At 43.9% G+C, this 17,582-nt stretch overlaps 2 protein-coding genes across 2 annotated transcripts in view; both read right to left on the bottom strand.

Moving 5' to 3' along the window:
* The window catches only part of MCC (MCC, WNT signaling pathway regulator), a 466,526-nt gene that overhangs the window by 405,864 nt on the left and 43,080 nt on the right, over positions 1-17,582 (bottom strand). The gene's annotated exons all lie outside the window — the stretch shown is intronic.
* On the bottom strand, positions 8,557-10,617 carry TSSK1B (testis specific serine kinase 1B). The gene has a single exon (XM_025387475.1). The coding sequence runs from the start codon at positions 10,429-10,431 to the stop codon at positions 9,331-9,333; it is 1,101 nt and encodes a 366-aa protein (XP_025243260.1). The 5' UTR covers positions 10,432-10,617; the 3' UTR covers positions 8,557-9,330.

The following is a 17,582-nucleotide window of genomic DNA, read 5'->3' on the forward strand; positions in this document are numbered from 1 at the left end:
AAAAAAAAATGTTTTTTAATTAAAAAATTAAAAAGCACAGAGAATAACTATAACATAAAGAATTCTTAAAAATTAAAAGCAGAAACTGAAATTTTAATACATGAATTCAAAAGTAAAATTGAGAAAATCTCCCAGAAAATAGAACAGCAACACTAGGAGTGAAAAACAAAGAACTAGAAAATACGAAAGAAAGGGTTAAAAAATAAGCTCACTTTGGAATATTTGACATCCAAATTACATTGGATAGTTCCAGAAAGAATGACAAAGAAGAAGGAGGGGAGGAAACTATCACAGATATAATTTAAGACATTTCCTAGAACTTAAGAATATCAGTTTCCATAAGATAGGGTCCACAAAGGACCACAGGATCGATTTTTTTTAAAAAAGACGAAATATCAGAACATTGGGCAAAGACAGAATCCCAAAAGCTTTCAGAAGAGAAAAAGAGAAACGACAACAGGTCTCAAAAAAGGATTGGGAATCGTGGCACCTAGTTTTAATAGCAATACTGGGTGCTAGAATAAACAATCACTTCAAAATTCCAAGAGAAAACAATTTCTAACCTCAAATTCTATGCCCAGTAAAACAATCAATCAAATGAAAGGGCAGAATCAAGACATTTCTCAAAACATTAGCTGTCACTATGCTTCTCAGGAAGCTGCCGGGAGAGGGACACCACCAAAAGGAGGGTGTTCACAAGAAAGACAGAAACACAATATATTGGGCTTGGGTGCATATAACCAATAACCAAGTAAAAGTGGCATAAACAAGAAACTATCCTATTTCTCTCTTATATGACAAGAAGTGAGACTGTTGATCTAATCAAACATTATGATTAGGAGAATAGGTAAAGGAGAAGCCGGTGCATATTTGGAGAGAGGCATTAAATCCACATATTCCTTGGTGTAAAATCAATACACAATATCTACAATTGAAGAAAACTTGAAGCAATAGTAATGTAAGCAAATTATTATAAATTATAGAGGCAAACGTGAGGAGAAACAGCTAAAAGTGTGATCAGTCTTACAAAGAATTGGAATAGGGCAGATGGACAGATGAGTGTTGTTTTTCATTAGGAATTTTGAGTATCTAGTATCTATCTGACTTCTTAAACCACGTATAACCTTGTTCACCATGCTGGGGGTGGTGGAAGTGGATGGAGGGAAGATGGGTAGGGAGAGGTCAGGGATCTAGGTCATGGGAGTTGGCAATACTCTGAAGCCATGGCAACCAGGCATCATCAAGTGAGTCTGTCAGCCAAGGGCAGAACCCAGGCAGAAGCTTGAAGAGAATTTCCCTTTCTGGAGGCAGCAGACAAGAACCAGGCAGGCCAGGTCCTCAAGAGACTGAGGGCTGGTAGATTTCCAAGGCAGGCAGCCAGGCCCAGGAAATAAGGCAAAGTGGGGACATACGTTTCAGAACTGAGACACCAGGCCAGAACCTGTCTGGATGCCAATGCAAGTAGATGCTGTGCCCCAGGATGCTTGGGACTCACCTCTTACCTCCCTCTGGCCTGAGATAAGGATCAGGCTCAGGTTGAGCCTGGCAGATGAGGGCCACAAGGGAAGCAAAACTAGAACCATGGGAGGCTTGATGAACAATAAGTCAACACTGGATCTAAGAGCTATAGGTCACTGTCATCCTTCAAAATGTCTATTAGTCCAAGACTGGGTGCCATAAACAGCCCCTCAAAATCCATTCCCAGGACTAGTTAGTTATGCTGTATCCACACAATGTAATAGTATGCAGCCAACGAAACAAACCCTGAAGGTTCTGGGAAAGTTTTTCTTTTTTGACTTAGGTGTCATCATTTCCTACTTCCTCTTTCTATGTTCTTCATGCCTGAAACATGGCACCTGGCAATGCAGCAACACCTGCATGGGGAGCAGCAACCTGCATGGGGAGAATAATCTTGCGACCCTGGGGCAATAAGCATGTGAACAAGCCTATAATTTAAGGATGGCAAAATGTGAAGATGAACAAAGAAAAGGGAAAGGTTCACTGAAGACATCATTAAGCTGCTCACCCTAGAATTCGTGATGTCTCAAATAAAATAACTAAACACATGCCTAACCAATGGGCCTTCCTAATGTGATGGGGATGGATTTCATTGGAAACTATACAATTTCTAGTCTTTTTAATATTTCAGAAACCTAAAATTCACTCCTCTATAATGCGATGGTAGCACAAAATGAGTTCAAAACTCTCCCTCAGTACTCCTGTTTGGAGTAATTACCTCTCTATAAACAAAATCCACAAAACTCATCCTCAAAATTGCCTTTGAGGACTCTAGAGAACTCAAGGTGTATGAATTTAATCATCTTTTGCCTCATCACCTCCTAATTGGCATATCTTTTCTATCCCTATGTTGCAGGTAGGGACTCTGAGGGACACATCTTCTTCAGGTCTAACCAATTTGTTAGGATAATAAATTACAAAACACATTTATCATCCTCAAAAGTTTGCTAAAGATAATTTTGAATGTATCACATAAAGGACATTTATACCAGCTTAAAAGCCCTAGCCAATTTAAATGAATTGCTTACTTTTAAAAAGCTATAAGAAGAAGTTTGTGTCACTTCCCTAATATGCAATTAAAGCAATTAAAAACATTTCCCAAATGCTTATGTGGACTGCTGCTGATACAAACTGCTGTTGTTTGGGAGTTGACTGGAAAGTTCCCACTGATTTCTGCACATGGAAGAAACATATTGTTGACTTGTAAGAAAATCAAGTTATTCAACTTAATGGATGAGTACAGGAAACAAAACTCTGTTTGCCAAGCAGAATATTTCGCTGTGTTTGTGTTTCCCCTGATCTAAATGTGCTAGCTTTGAATACTGCTTTTTTTTTTTTTGAGACGGAGTCTCGCTCTGTCGCCAAGGCTGGAGTGCAGTGGCCGGATCTCAGCTCACTGCAAGCTCCGCCTCCTGGGTTCACGCCATTCTCCCGCCTCAGCCTCCCGAGTAGCTGGGACCACAGGCGCCCGCCACCTCGCCCGGCTAATTTTTTGTATTTTTTAGTAGAGACGGGGTTTCACCGTATTAGCCAGCATGGTCTCGATCTCCTGACCTCGTGATCCGCCCATCTCGGCCTCCCAAAGTGCTGGGATTACAGGCTTGAGCCACCGCGCCCGGCCTGAATACTGCTTTTAAACTAACATACACAAGTGGCATTTGATATGGTCTACTTTATTCCTTAAAACAAAGTGAAGATTATTATGGAGTCACTTTGAAAAGTAGTTTGGGCTTTCTTACTTAATTAATCCATTACACTTAACCTTCCCGTATTTCACTCCCTGCAAGTCTTGCAACCATTATTAACACTATATAAATATGTTTTGCATTATTAAATTTAAGAATTTAGTACTCAATAAAATTCTCTGCAGGAATATTGTTATTAAATGAGTTCATTAAACCTAACCACACTAACAGCCAGCCAAGTGTTGAGGAACACTCATACAAAAGTGGACTATATTGCATCTTCATAACCTCTCTGCTAATTCTAGCAAATGAACATAAGCAATCTCAGGAAAAAAAATCCAGGAAGGTTATAGAAACCACACATACCTCAGTGGAAACCAGCTCCTCCAAAATAAATGTCCAGGCTTGTCTGAAACTTGCTCCTCATTACATCATCTATCAGTAATTTTCAATTAAGTGTACAATGGGGTCTAGCTCCACCCTCCCTTATACCTGTAATGACATGACTGGAAATGCAGGGCATTTTAATTCTACAACTAATAACCAGTCCCAGCTGGCCACAACCCAGCATTTTCAGAGGGCTTCTACATATAAAATCTTCAACCTCTAGTACAAAGATGATCTCTTAACCACAAGAAAAAAAAAATGAATCCCAAGTAGAAGAATGTCAATAGATTTTAATGTATAACTAATATCTAGGGACCCTTGCCCTCACCCTTATTCCCTGTAGCGGATGCTGGGATGCAGAACCACACCCCTCTTTACCGACTGAAGCACGTGTTCTCTCAGTTGCCAGCAGGGTTGGCTGCAGAAGGCTTATGACTGAGTCCCTTCCTGGGAACTGCTTTCTGTGGAAGGAAGACACTTATGCCCCTTCCCTAGAGACAGTCCATAGCCAATGACTATTTGACATGAGGCTACAAAGACCGAGCCCTCTTGCCTCAACTCTTGGCTATGCTGAAGGACCATCTTATTTCCCAGAACATCCTGTAAGATCAGCTGAGATATCTCCTGTAAGTCTGTCGCAGTTCAACTTCTCCATGTGCCTAATCCTGTTTCCTTCACTCCCTCACAGGTGTTGATCCCAAGTGTAATCCTAGTGAACCCGACTTAAGGCCTCCCCATCTGAAGAACACAATTTCAAGGAAGAATTTAAGGGGAAACCCATCTACATAGTTTGGCTTTCTGTAAAGAAGTAAGTTAATTCCAACTAAACACAGTTGGACTTTTTAGTTTAAGGGTTTAATTCCTCACACTCCAAAAGACATTAAATAAAATTTAGGCATCTTAATAGAACTGTCTTTGAAGCCCCTAGGTTCACTTATCTTAAAAGAACAAGATTTACTTATCTGGCTGAACTGTTTCCCAATCTAGCTAATAACCTAGACCTATAAAGCTAATAATGTTGGGTAAGAATTTATATCTGTAATCACACTATATCTAAGTATCCCACTATCCATTAGCTCTCCTTCACTGAAGAAATGGGACAGAAACTTTACATATACTCTTTTTGAGGGGGAGTGTTGTATATTGAATTGTGTTCCCCTTCCCAAATTCATATGCTGAAGCTCTAACCTCCAATGTGACTCTATCTGAAGACAGGGTCTTTAGGAGGTAATTAACGTGAAATGTGGGACATAAGGTGGGGTTCTAATCCAATTGGACTGTAGAACTATATGAAGAGACAGAGAGATCTCTCTTTCTCTCTGTGCCACGTGAGGACACAGTGAGAAGGCGGGTGTCTGCAAGCCAGGAAAAGAGCACATTAGCCATCAGCCAGCATCTTAATCTTGGATCTCCTAGCCTCCAGAACCATGAAAAAATTGATTTCTATTATTTAAACCACCTAGTCTATGGTACTTTGTTGTGGCGGCCAGGGCTGACTAATAATATAGGGGGTGAAGGGACATGTAATGCAAGTAAACTAAAGCACTTATTCCTCACAAATGCCTCACTTGTTTTCCTCTTTAGCTCTGCATCACTCCTTTTTCTCAACCTCTTTGCTTCAGGTCCCTTTTCCCCCTCATTCAGTGTTAGTGCCTTTGACTCAAGAGTGGTACACATATTTTCAGGCCCTGGCTAGACCAGTTGGTGGTGTTCTGTTCAGGGTTTCAGAGGCTGCTGGGTCATGGCCTAAAGTCTATTCAGAGAAATTCTGAGGACACTCCATATAGTGAGGAGAATTTGGAAATAAGGTGGCTGAGAGCTAAATAAGCAAACATATAAACAAATGAATGAACAAAGAAACCAACACAGTGAATGACATTAGCAACATATAGAAGTAAAATGTCCTATGAGATAATCCTGTGGGTGGGAAAACACTAAAACCTAATCAAGGTCACATCTTTGTACATTCAGGCCTGAAATGCAATCACAACAGTCACTGTGATCTAAGCAACTGCCAGGAGAGCTCATGAGTTCACGGATGGAGGAAACCATTGGGATTAGCCACAGATTTCCCTTCTGGATCCAAGCAGCCTTCTCATTAGAACTTGGTTGCCTATTTCTCTTCCCCACTTGGGAGTGACAGAGTATGTGTGACTCTGTTAATACATGTGTTCCATTGCACTTGGTAGTTATTTTTTCAACACTAACTTGGAAAAATGGAAGCCTGGGAGGTACATCAATCTTTCATCAGTTTTGTTAACATGAATTAGCTCCACTGAGCTGGGTCATCCCTGACGGAACGCTAAAACCTAATTTTGGACCATAAAGTTTCTAGTAGGGCAGAGCACCAGCTAAAGTTCTTCCTATGTAGACAGTTGGTCTCCCTTAGTTATTTTAGGTAAGCTGGAGCTGTATTAAAGGGGAGCCTCGAATGCTGGATTTAAGATGGGCCTCTATTCTCTATGCAACAAAGGTCCAGCCCTCTGAGGGTAGAAACATAAGTAAAATTTTATGTTTAGAAGATGACATTGGCAGTGTATGAAAGACAGGCTGGAAGCTAGCCAGAGTAAACAGGAAGGACAATTCCTCAGGACAGTTGCTCAGGGTGAGGATTTGAAGTGGTCTAGTGGGAATCAGCATGTACATGAGAGACAAGGCAAAGAAAGAATCAAAAGGTCTTGCCAACTTTGTTTGTCGGAGGGCATGGAAAAGTAAGTTCTGGGGTCTGGTTGAGTGTGAAAAATAGTGATAAGAGAAGAAGCTGGTACAGAGGTCAGAGTGTGCTAGTTGGAGGGTGGTCAGCATGAAGAGACAGCAGATGGAACTGATCATGAGGGCCTATACTCTGAAGAGAAGCTTGGTTACAGGAACAAGCTTCAGAGTTAATGGTGCAGGGTAAACTTATGGAAATGGGTATGAACACTGATACGGGCACATGGAGAATGGAAAGGAGAGGGACCAAGCCTTGTTGAAAGCTAAAATGTGTATGGTAGGAAGAACAATGGTCTAAAAAGAAAAGGAGCCAGTGGCAACAGAGAAGAATGAGGGAAATTGAGAGCCCTCTGAAGAGGTAGCTATGGTCTCAGAAGAGTAGGAAGTGAGATCATCTGCTGAGGGAGAAAGGAAGGGGAGGAGCTTCACATAGTGAAAGGATTGGAGGAGTTTTCCAGTGGATTATGGGAGATAGTTGAGAAGAGGTGAAGAGATGGCTAACTGAACAGTGCTAAGGGCCTAACCATATTAGTTGGGTGTGGTGGGTGTATTAGTTTGCTAGGGCTGCTATGACAAAGTACCACAAACTGAGGGGTTTAGACAACAGAAAGGTAGTGATTTACACTTCTGGAGGCCAGAAAGTCTAAGGGCGAGGAGTTGGCAGGGCCTTTCTCCCTCTGAGGGCACTAGGAAAGGATCTGTTCCAGGCCTTTCTCCTGGGCACCAGTCATATTTGATTAGTATCTCATCCTGCTCCAGTATGATCTTAACTAATTATATCTGCAATGACTATTTCCAAACAAGGTCAGTCTTGAGGTACAAGGGGCTAGGACATCTACATATAAATGGGGTAGGTGAAGGGCTTCCTAGGGCATTAGAAAACTAGAGGCAGAGATGCTGTTCAGGGACACCTGAGTACCGACTCTGGTTTCTTCCTGATCCTGCAACAGGCCATGAGGCTGTGGTCTTAGAAGTGTATACCTTGAGGCTGTAGTTTAAAAGCTAACAGTGTGGCCAGGCACGGTGGCTCACGCCTGTAATCCCAGCAGTTTGGGAGACCAAGGGCGGTGGATCACGAGGTCAAGAGTTCAAGATCAGCCTGGCCAACATGGTGAAACCTCGTCTCTACTAAAAATATAAAAATTAGGGCCAGGTACAGTGGCTCTCGCCTGTAATCCCAGCACTTTGGGAGGCTAAGGTAGGTGGATCACGAGGTCAAGGGATCAAGACCATCCTAGTCAACATGGTGAAACCCCATCTCTACTAAAAATACAAAAATTAGCTGGGCGTGGTGGCACACGCCTTTAGTCCCAGCTACTTGGGAGGCTTAGGCAGGAGAATCGGTTGAACCCGGGAGGCGGAGGTTGCAGTGAGCCAAGATCGCGTCCCTGCACTCCAGCCTGGAGACAGAGCGAGACTCCCTCTCAAAAAACAAACAAACAAAAACAAAAATTAGTTGGGCATGGTGGCACATGCCTGTAATCTCAGCTACTCAGGAGGCTGAGGCAGGAGAATTGCTTAACCAGGACCTGGGAGGCGGAGGTTGCAGTGAGCCGAGATCACACCACTGCCCACTCCAGCCTGGACTACAGAGGGAGGCTCCGTCTCAAAAAGAAAAAGAAAAAAATAAAAGCTAACAGTATTGACTCCGAGCTGGAGCGCGCCTGGGCTTTAACCTTGGCTCTGCCACGTATTTATCATGTGCCCAGAGACAAGTGATCTAAACTTACTTTACTCAATTTCGTGTCTATAAAATGGGAATAATAATAGGACCCATCCCATAGGGTTATGAGAACCAAACACATTAATAAACAGCATGCCTAATTAAGTTGTATTATTCTCATTTTATAGATAAAGAAACTGAGACATATAGATTAACCAACTTGCCCAAGACCATCTAGTAGCAGAGTGAAAACCAGTCTATAGAAATCAAAAGTTCATGCTTTTCACTATTATGTTACATTGTTTCCAGTATTAGCTGATTCGTTTGTCCATTAATTGGATATTAGCATTTAAATAAAAAATTGATAAGGAAAAAAGAAAAATCAAACATTTTCCTTTGTCTGTAAAACTTTCTTCTGGGGGTGCTGGGGAGTAAATTGGCTACAAAATCAATTACAAGGAGAAGGATTAAATATAAAGTGTTAAAAAACAGGAATATAATTTCCAAGTGCTCTTTTCCAAATATTACCACTACAAGGTTTGAACAGGAGAAAGCCAGTAGAGATAAGAAAAATCAAAACTGAATAAACTAGATGTTAAATCAGCTTCTATTTCTTCTTGTCTTTCCTCCCATTTTCTCCAGTTGCCATGCTACTCCTGAGGATCTAGGATAATACTGAAAGAAGTACATATGGGGCACAAGATTTCTAGCACTTTAAAGCTTAATGCTTTAAAAGTATGTTTTGAGGCTTCTTTAAAAGTTTATGGATCTTGCCCAGAGCTGGAGTCGGAGCCCCGGAGGCTGCCGCCGAGAGTGCCCGCGAGCCCGCGGCCCAGCCGAAGCTCTTTCCCGCCGCCTCTCTGCCCCTCGTCCCCGTCCAGCCCCTCCCGACCCCCAACCCAGCCCGGTCCCCTGACCCTCAGTCCAGCCCGGTCTGGCCTCCCAGCAGGGTCACGCAGCCGCCCCGGGGAGGATGCAAGGAGGATAAATGGTGCGCATGGCAGACAGCAGTGCCTTCCTGCTGCTCTTCCAGCTCGTGCCGCCACAGCCGCTGCGGCCAGTGGGGCCCCTCTGCTGAGACAGGCTCTGTGTCCAGCACCTGCTCCGGGTCACGCTCTGGGGAAGTAGGAGTCGCACGGCTGTCTCAGCCTTGGATTTGACTTTGGCCTCATCCACCTCGGGGCCACCCGAGAACCACGTGGGTTACCAAGTTCAAGGGGAGAGAGAGGAAACTGACGAAAATGGCGGTTCATCTGGGACTGCCTTCCTTCTCTGGCTCCACCCTTGACTTCTTTAGAGCTCGGGCTTGAAGCCTTGAGCTCCATGTTATTCCCTGGGCCGCAAGAAGCTCACTAGGCCCCCTATTCAGAGTAGTGTCTCTGGAGGCTGTTGCAGGGGCCCTTCCTCTATCTCCCTGGTCGACGGCTCGCTGGGGATACCCAGGATCTCCGACTGCCTGGACATTTGCGTTTCTGCCCCTTCGGGTTTTGTCTCAGGCTGTGCCTGGGGCTGTGCCTCTCCCTCAGGCTCCAGCTTGGTGGCAGACTTCTTGTCAGAGGCAGGTTCGGGGGTCCACAAGGGTTCAATTCCCCGGGAACTCTCCCCCTCCTTGCTGATGGCCACAGAGGGAGATCCCCATGCCTTGGGCTGCATCCAGCAGTGGCTGAGGATCTCGTCGATATGGAGCCGCCTGTTGACGTCGGGCTGCAGCATGCGGTAGATGAGGTCCTTGCACTCGCCTGTCAGGTGCTTGGATCGTGGAAAGTTGAGGCGGTGCTCCTTCTGGATACGCAGCATCTTCTTGATGTTGGAGTCGTCGTAGGGCATGGAGCCGCAGACCATGATGTAGAGGATCACGCCTAGGCTCCAGATGTCATACACCTTGGGCTGGTAGGGAATGCCCTGCAGCACTTCTGGGGCCGCATACGCTGGTGACCCGCAGAAGGTCTTGCTTAATGCCATTCGACCACTCTCATCCCGCAGGCAGCGCTTGGAGAAGCTGAAGTCAGACAGCTTGATATTGAAGTCCTTGTCGAGGAGAAGGTTGTCACACTTGAGGTCTCGGTGGACGACATCCAGGTCGTGACAGTACTTGATGGCCAAGGAAAGCTGGTGGAACTTCTTGCGAGCTTCGTCCTCATGCAGGGCTCCCCGGGTTTTGATTAACTCAAGGAGGTCGCCCTGGACCGCAAGCTCCATGACGATGTAGACCTTGCCATGTGATGTCTCAAAGATCTCGTAGGTCTTGATGATGGAGCAGTGGTTTAACATGGCCAGAATCTCAATTTCCCGGGGAAGGAATTTCTCCAAGAAGTCTGCAGGGGCTTTCTTGCGGTCGATGATCTTGATCGCCACATTGAACTTCAGGCGCTCCGAGTAAGCAGATTTTACTTTTGCATAGGAGCCCTCTCCCAAATTTATCCCCAGGAGGTAGCCTCGTCGCTTGAGGACAGCTGCGTCATCCATGGTCCCAGAAGTGCCCAGTGCCTCTGAGGCTGCCCTCTACAGCCCCGAGGGGCATGGGCCAGCAGTGTGCTCATTTACATCCTGGACAGAGAGTCCTTTGGGCTGGCCAGGCCTGCTGTTCCTGCCTCCTAGAGGCCAAGACTCTGGAGTGGAACATTTGGCACTGTCTCCCAGGTGACTTCAGTGAGTGAAGTCACAAAGGAGGAGTGTCCTGGGGGAATGAGGCTCTGGCCTGAGGCACTTGGACTTGGAATCCTGGAAGGCTGGCCAGTAGGCTAGAGCAGACAAGATGAGCAGAGAGTGGCCTCATGTCTTGCTGGGACCTGAGGTAGAAGGGGGCTGTGTGGGACACATGGGTCTGTCCATGCTTCCAAACCCAGAACCAGGCCTGCTTGTGCAGAGGTGAGGCCAATTCTTGCAAGCCAGGGCATCTGAGGAGGGTTTAATAAAGGGACGATTAATAAAGGTGGGAGTAGAGTGTAGGGAACTCTGAGGGTAACACAGGTACCCCAAGGTAGTAGCAGACCCCTGGCCTGCATGGAAAAGGGTGGGAATGGTCCCTGGAACCCAGAAAGAATAGTGTAGACAGGACCACCTTGAGAGAAGCAGTGGCCTTCGGTGGAGAAAAAGCCAGCCTCATTGACCCTACAGGCTGGCAGGGGATGGGAGGAAGTCCCATCCCTGAGCTCTTTTTCTCCCCTTCAGCCCTTGACGCTGTCCACACAGGCAACCCTCAGGGGTGCAGAGCAGGGCCAAGAAGGGTGGTGTGTCAAGAAGGTAGAAAGTCTCCTGGCCCTGGAGTCATGCAGTTTGAGATGTCTGGATTCTGCCCCCTCTCTATACATCTCTTACCTTGTCTGAGCCTTTCATGGCTTCTTACAGCAGCTCTGTGGGAAGACAAGTGGCAGGAGTTCTGCTCTTGGCTGTGAGCTCCCTCCTGGGGACCTGCCCGGCCACGGCCCTGGTTGGGCTCCCAGGGCAGATCTGGGGCTGGGGGCTGAAGGTGGGGCCTGGATGCCACCCTGAGCACTGGCGGCTCCTCTGAGGACATTACAAGCAGTAAGGGCAGCACTGGAGAGCGACCATCGTTTCTGCTGGCAGTGGAGCCTCTGCTATGACTGGTTCTGTGTCCAGCACCTGCTCTGGGCCACACTGTCTGGGAGAAGGATTTGCACGACTGTCCTAGTCTTCAATTTGACTTTGGCCTCATCCACCTAGAGGGAGTGAGCACTTCTTACTCACATAAGCCAGGTGGAACCCTGGGCCCCTCAGGAGTGAGTTAGTAGGGCTGGATGTCGCTCAGGCTGGGTTGAGTGCCCACCAGCTATGACCCTTCTCCCTTTTCTCTGCTCCTTCACCTTCTTCCCCAACCCTGACTGCCCACTGTCAGTCCTTTGTATGTGGTTGGTGCTCCTTCCTCCAGACAGCCTCCTTCTCCTTCCTGCTGCGGATACCCCAAGTGCTGTCTCTTGGAAACCAAAAATAAAATTCTGATCTCCCCAGCCATCTGAAGGGACCACTCCTCTCAGCCAAAGGCATTCCAAAGTTAACCTGAAAAACTAGTTCAGGCCATGATAGGAAGTGGGAGTCTGGTAGGCCTCATCATCCCTCCTCCCTTCAGGTTTCAGGCACAGCTGAGCAGCAGTAACATCGACACAGAGACCTGAAGACTGACAACAGACTCTCGCAGTAAGATACAGCAGGCTCTGAAAGAAACTGAAGCATTTTACTATCAAACAGATTTCTTTGACATATTTTGAAATAGTTCTGCAAAGCTGTCTCTTGTGAGGAAAATCTACATTCTGTAAAGAATCTCCTTCCCTTTCCAGGTCTTTTCTACTAAGAGAATTAACTCATTCTGATAAGAAACATTAACAGTGTGTTCTTTCTGAAGCCTGATACCTGGAGGCTTCATCTGCCTAAGAACCTTGGTCCCCAGAGACAGTTCCTCCTATTGATTCCAGGTCTTTAGATAAACACTTTGAGCCAATTGCCAATCAGAAAATCTTTGAATCCACATGACCCGGAAGCCCACCTCCCACTTTCAAGTTGCCCCTCCTCTTCCGACTGAACCCACGTATACTTTACATGTACTGATTGATATCTCATGCTTCCCTAAAATGTGTAAAACCAAGTTGTCCCTACCCCCTTGGGCACTTGTTGTCAGGATCTTCTGGGGCTGTCCTGGGCCATTAATCACATATTGGCTCAGAAGAAATCTCTTTAAAAAAAGTTTATTTATATTGCTGTCTACAATGAAAAATATCCAATGTTATGTTTACTTTTTGTAATTAAATGCTAAAAAATTTATTTTGAACCCAATGCTGTTTTCTTTACTGAGTTATCCTACAAAGGCAATAAGGAAAGAAAGCAGAGGCAAATGCAAGAGAGATCAGGGAAGACAGCTTCTTGCAAATTGGGCTTTCTCATTTGTGTGTCCCCTGGCTGCCCTCAGCACAGAGCTTTACACACAGTCATAAACACTGGCTGAGTGACTGATCATAGCAAAGAAAAGAAGAGAAAAAAAAATTCATTTTCCTCCATTGCTCCCTTACCCCTGTTATGTTCTATGTCTTCCAAGGATAAAGACAATGAGGTATGAGGTATTCACTCAAAATGATAATTACCTTGGGATTATGTAGAAATATTGTATCTAAAATCCTAAACTGACAGAATCATTGAATATTTATTTGCATTTTACAAAAATCTGGGCAACAGATGATACACATACACTCACACATATACATAGACATACAAAACACCTGGAGATCATGGAGGAATATTGTTGCACTTGAATTATATCTATTTTGGCTCAAAATTCTCTGAGATATATTTCTAAAATCTACTCTGCCATCTCTCCCACCCCCTTTTTGTCTTTGGTTCTTCAGATGCTTTAAATTCAAAAGGTTCCTTATCTATATCCCAGATAGAAGAGTTATTTTAAATCCCTGACCAAGGCATTTTATTATTGATTTGATTGCTCTTAGGTGTAGAGTGAATAGGTAAATATATGCTGTACAGGGAATTTTGGCAGGAGTGGTAAGGGGCTCCGGCTCTCTGCTTCACACCTCAGGTCTGCTCCTTCAGTGCCATGTGGGATTCTCTTTGGATACCATCTGATAGGTTGGGAAGGCATCCTAAAATCGATGCTGAAGTTGTCAATATCACCAGTCTATGGACCTAGTGACAGAGCAAGCAGAACTCTGAGAATCTGGGAAGAAAAGCAGTTTTCTAATGCAGATTGCATGAGAGGAGAGCCAATTCTTGGTCCTAGGGTTCTGACAACTCATTTTGTGACCTTAGGCAAGTTACCTGTGTTTCTTGCCCCTAACTTTCCTTATTTTTGGGTTATGGCGGGGGGATCTTTAACTAGAAATTGTTAAGGTCCTATAGAATGACACCTAACACTTTTTGATTCTATATCTAAAGACATGTTATCAAGGGTTCCATCTGCCATACAGTGAGGTGTAGGAGCTGAGGTAGTTAAGAGCATCAGACATGGAGCAGATAAATCTGGTTTTAAATCTCAGCGGCCACATCTTATTAGTACAATGTGACTCTTGGAAAGTAAGTTTTACAGATGAAGTTATCTAATTTACATAGTTATCTTACAGAGGCAATTGGAAAAGTATACAAGGAAAAAAGGTATGCAAAATAGGTATGCACTTTACAGTGATTGTGAGGATTAGACATGGTGATTCCTGGTATATTACCTCTTATGACATCATAATGGTCTAAAGCAGAGGCATTCTACTCCATTGGGCCCAAGTTATGTAAAAAATGATATTCAGTATAACATAGATTATACCTTAGAATATCCCAGAAGGGATCCTGTAAACAATTTTCTAGTATCTGTTAAATACTTTTCTTAACACTATTAAGCACTATAGGGAAGCTAAAAACACTATGATATGGCCTCATCTTCTAAAAATTTGTTATTTAGTTGATGAAACCATTAGAATATAGATATGAATGTCATAATATATAAAATATTAAACTTAGATAGATTTTTTAAAGTACTTATTTTGCAGCAAATTGCCTAAGCTTATGGGAGAGAAAAAAATCAGAGGGCTGGGGTTGCCCAGAAAGGTGTTAGAGCTTCCTTGGGCAGGATCCCCTGGCTGGGAGGTGACCCAGGATAGGGTGTGGAGGCAGTGTCTTCTAAAAGCACAGTTCCTAAAACCAAAGGACACCAGGAACATAACAATGCAGGGTCAAAGTCTGAGCTAAGGAAACAAAATTTGAAAACCAGGTTGAAAATTCCAAGAGATCAGACAGAAATGTTTCCATGGTTTAATTTGGAAAAGGTATAAGGAGCCCAGGTTGCTGATCAGTTAGGCCGGCCAAAGCTGGAGCGTCGGAGAGCAAGCCTAGTGGTAAAAGGCAGGCTCAGAGTGAAGTGTCAGTCAAGTCCTAGACCTGAGTGTGGAGGCATGCTGAGTGCATTTCAAGTGGCTCACAAACGAAAATTGGAGGGTTTCACGGAGGTGATGAGACACACAAGGCCTTGAAACAAAGGTAGGCGTACATAGGTGATATAGGAAAGGGAAATGGCATTTGAACAAAACACAGATATATGAATGAATATGGCCAAGAACAAACCTTTATTAGATGACAAATGCCTTGGAAAGGATAGAGATGAATATAACATGGTAGGTACCCTCAGAAGGTCTCTCAGTGTTCTGGCCTACCTCACAACTGGAAGCACTAGGAAGCAAAATCCAATGGCCAGTCATAAGTTTTCTGCTAGAGACTCATGCCACTGAAGATAGATGAGGAGGCAAAATCCTAGCCTGTGGCAGTTAATCTTAGGTTGTGATGGTTAATAACTGATTCAATCTCTTTGAGCCTCAGTACATACATTTGTAAAATAGGGACTATAACAGTTTCTAGCTCATGGGATTATTGCAAGGATCCAAAAATATAATGATATATAATACTTAGCAAAAGGCTAGCACACAGTGGCTACTTAGTAAGTGTTGGCTTTTATTATTATTATTAACGGTCATTTTATTTTTACAGACAGAGTTTTGCTCTGTTGCCCACACTGGAGTGCAGTGGCACAACCATACCTCACTGTAGCCTCAACCTCCTGGCCCCAAGGGATTCTCCCACCTCAGCCTCCCAAAGTATTAGGATTATAGGCTTGAGCCACTGTGCTTGATATATTAGTGGTCATTTTATTACATCTGAGCTATCATTGCTGCCTTAGTGCATACCCTCATCTTTTCTCACACAGTTGCTATGATAGTGCCCTTACTGGTCTCTCTACTTCCAGTCTGGCATTTCTCCTCATTGCAGCCCAGTGCTCCTTATTAAAGATCAATCAGGATATTTTATTCCCCTGCTTGAAATTCTTAAGTAGACTCTCATGGCCCTTAGAAAAAAAGTAGAAGTTCCTTCAGAATCTGAGGCCCTTTATCATCTGGATCCAGCTACTGCCTCCTGGCTCCCTCAGATACTCTACTTCAGCTACACCCTCCACCCACCCCCAAGCAGATTCACAACACTTTGATTTCATTTTGTCATGGACACACCACTCTATAGTGTATTTCATTTAATTCCAACCAAATGTTTCCATGGCAAATGCTGCATCTTACTGGTCTTTGGATTCACAATGCACAATGCCCCATAGGTACTCAATAGATACTTATTTAAAGAAAAGAAAAAAAAATAAGAAAGTAAAGAAGAAATGGAAGGAGAAAGAGGGAGGTGGAGGAGAGAAAGAAGACAGGGAAGGAATAAGGGGGGAGAGAAAAAACAAAGGGTGAGAAAGAAAAACAAAAGTAGAAAGAATGATGTCTATATCCTTTAAGGGAACAGGTAAGAAACTCATTTTCAGTAGATCTGTTGGCAAATAAAGAAAGAAGAGGAGGAAGAAGGAACAGTAAAAAGAGAAGAAAAAAAAAGAAATCAGGGATGATATCAGAAGTTTAACAATGCATATAATTACTATGGCTGATAATGACAGATCCACCTGACTTTTTATATTACTACTGGAATTATAGTGTGACAGGGACAATCATTAATGTGTATGTGTTCATAGCATTTTCTCCTCCTTTCTACTCCCTATACTCACTGTGTATTTGCAGATTAGGTTAATAGGGAAGATAAATAAATAGGAAAGACAGATGCAGAATTAGAAAAAAACAAGTTCTGGCAAGGTGTGGTGGCTAACACCTGTAATCCCAACACTTTGGGAGGCCGAGGTGGGTAGATCACTTGAGGTCATGAGTTTGAGACCAGCCTGGCCAACATGGTGAAACTCTGTCTCTACTAAAAATACAAAAATTAGCCAGGTCTGGTGGCAGGTGCCTGTAATCCCAGCTACTCAGGAGGCTGAGACAGGAGAATCTCTTGAACCCAGGAGGCGGAGGTTACAGTGAGCCGAGATGGCGCCACTGCACTCTAGCCTGGGAGACAGAACAAGACTCTGTATCAAAAAAAAAAAAAAAGAAACAAACAAACAAACAAAACTAAAAAACAAGTTCTATTTATAGTAAAGAGAATGGCGTAAAACTGGGGCTGGAAAACATTTTCTATAAAGAGCTAGGAAATAAATATTTTAGGTTCTGAGGGCCTCATGTGGTCTCTATCACATTCTTTTTTGTTTTGTACAGCACTTTTTTTTTTATTATACTTTAAATTCTGGGGTACATGTGTGGAAAGTGCAGTTTTGTTACATGTGCCAGGGTGGTTTGCTGCACCCCCAATCTGTCACCTACATTAGGTATTTCTCCTAATACTATCCCTCCCTTAATCCCCTCCCACCAACAGGCCATGGTGTGTGATGTTCCCCTCCCTGTGTCCACATGTTCTCAGTGTTCAACTCCCACTTATGAGTAAGAACTGTGGAGATTGGTTTTCTGTTCTTGGGTTAGTTTGCTGAGAATGATGGTTTCCAGCTTCATCCATGTCTCTGCAAAGGACATGAACTCATCCTTTCTTATGGCTGCATAGTATTCCATGGTGCCACATTTTCTTTATTCAGTCTATCAATGGTGGACATTTGGATTGGTTCCAAGTCTTTGCTATTTTGAATAGTACTGCAATAAACATACATGTGCATGTGTCTTTACAGAATGATTTATAATCTTTTGGGTATATACCCATTAATGGAATTGCTGGGTCAAATGGTATTTCTAGTTCTA

This window comes from Theropithecus gelada, chromosome 6 (genome assembly GCF_003255815.1).
Source record: "Theropithecus gelada isolate Dixy chromosome 6, Tgel_1.0, whole genome shotgun sequence".
Taxonomy (NCBI): Eukaryota; Metazoa; Chordata; class Mammalia; order Primates; family Cercopithecidae; genus Theropithecus; species Theropithecus gelada.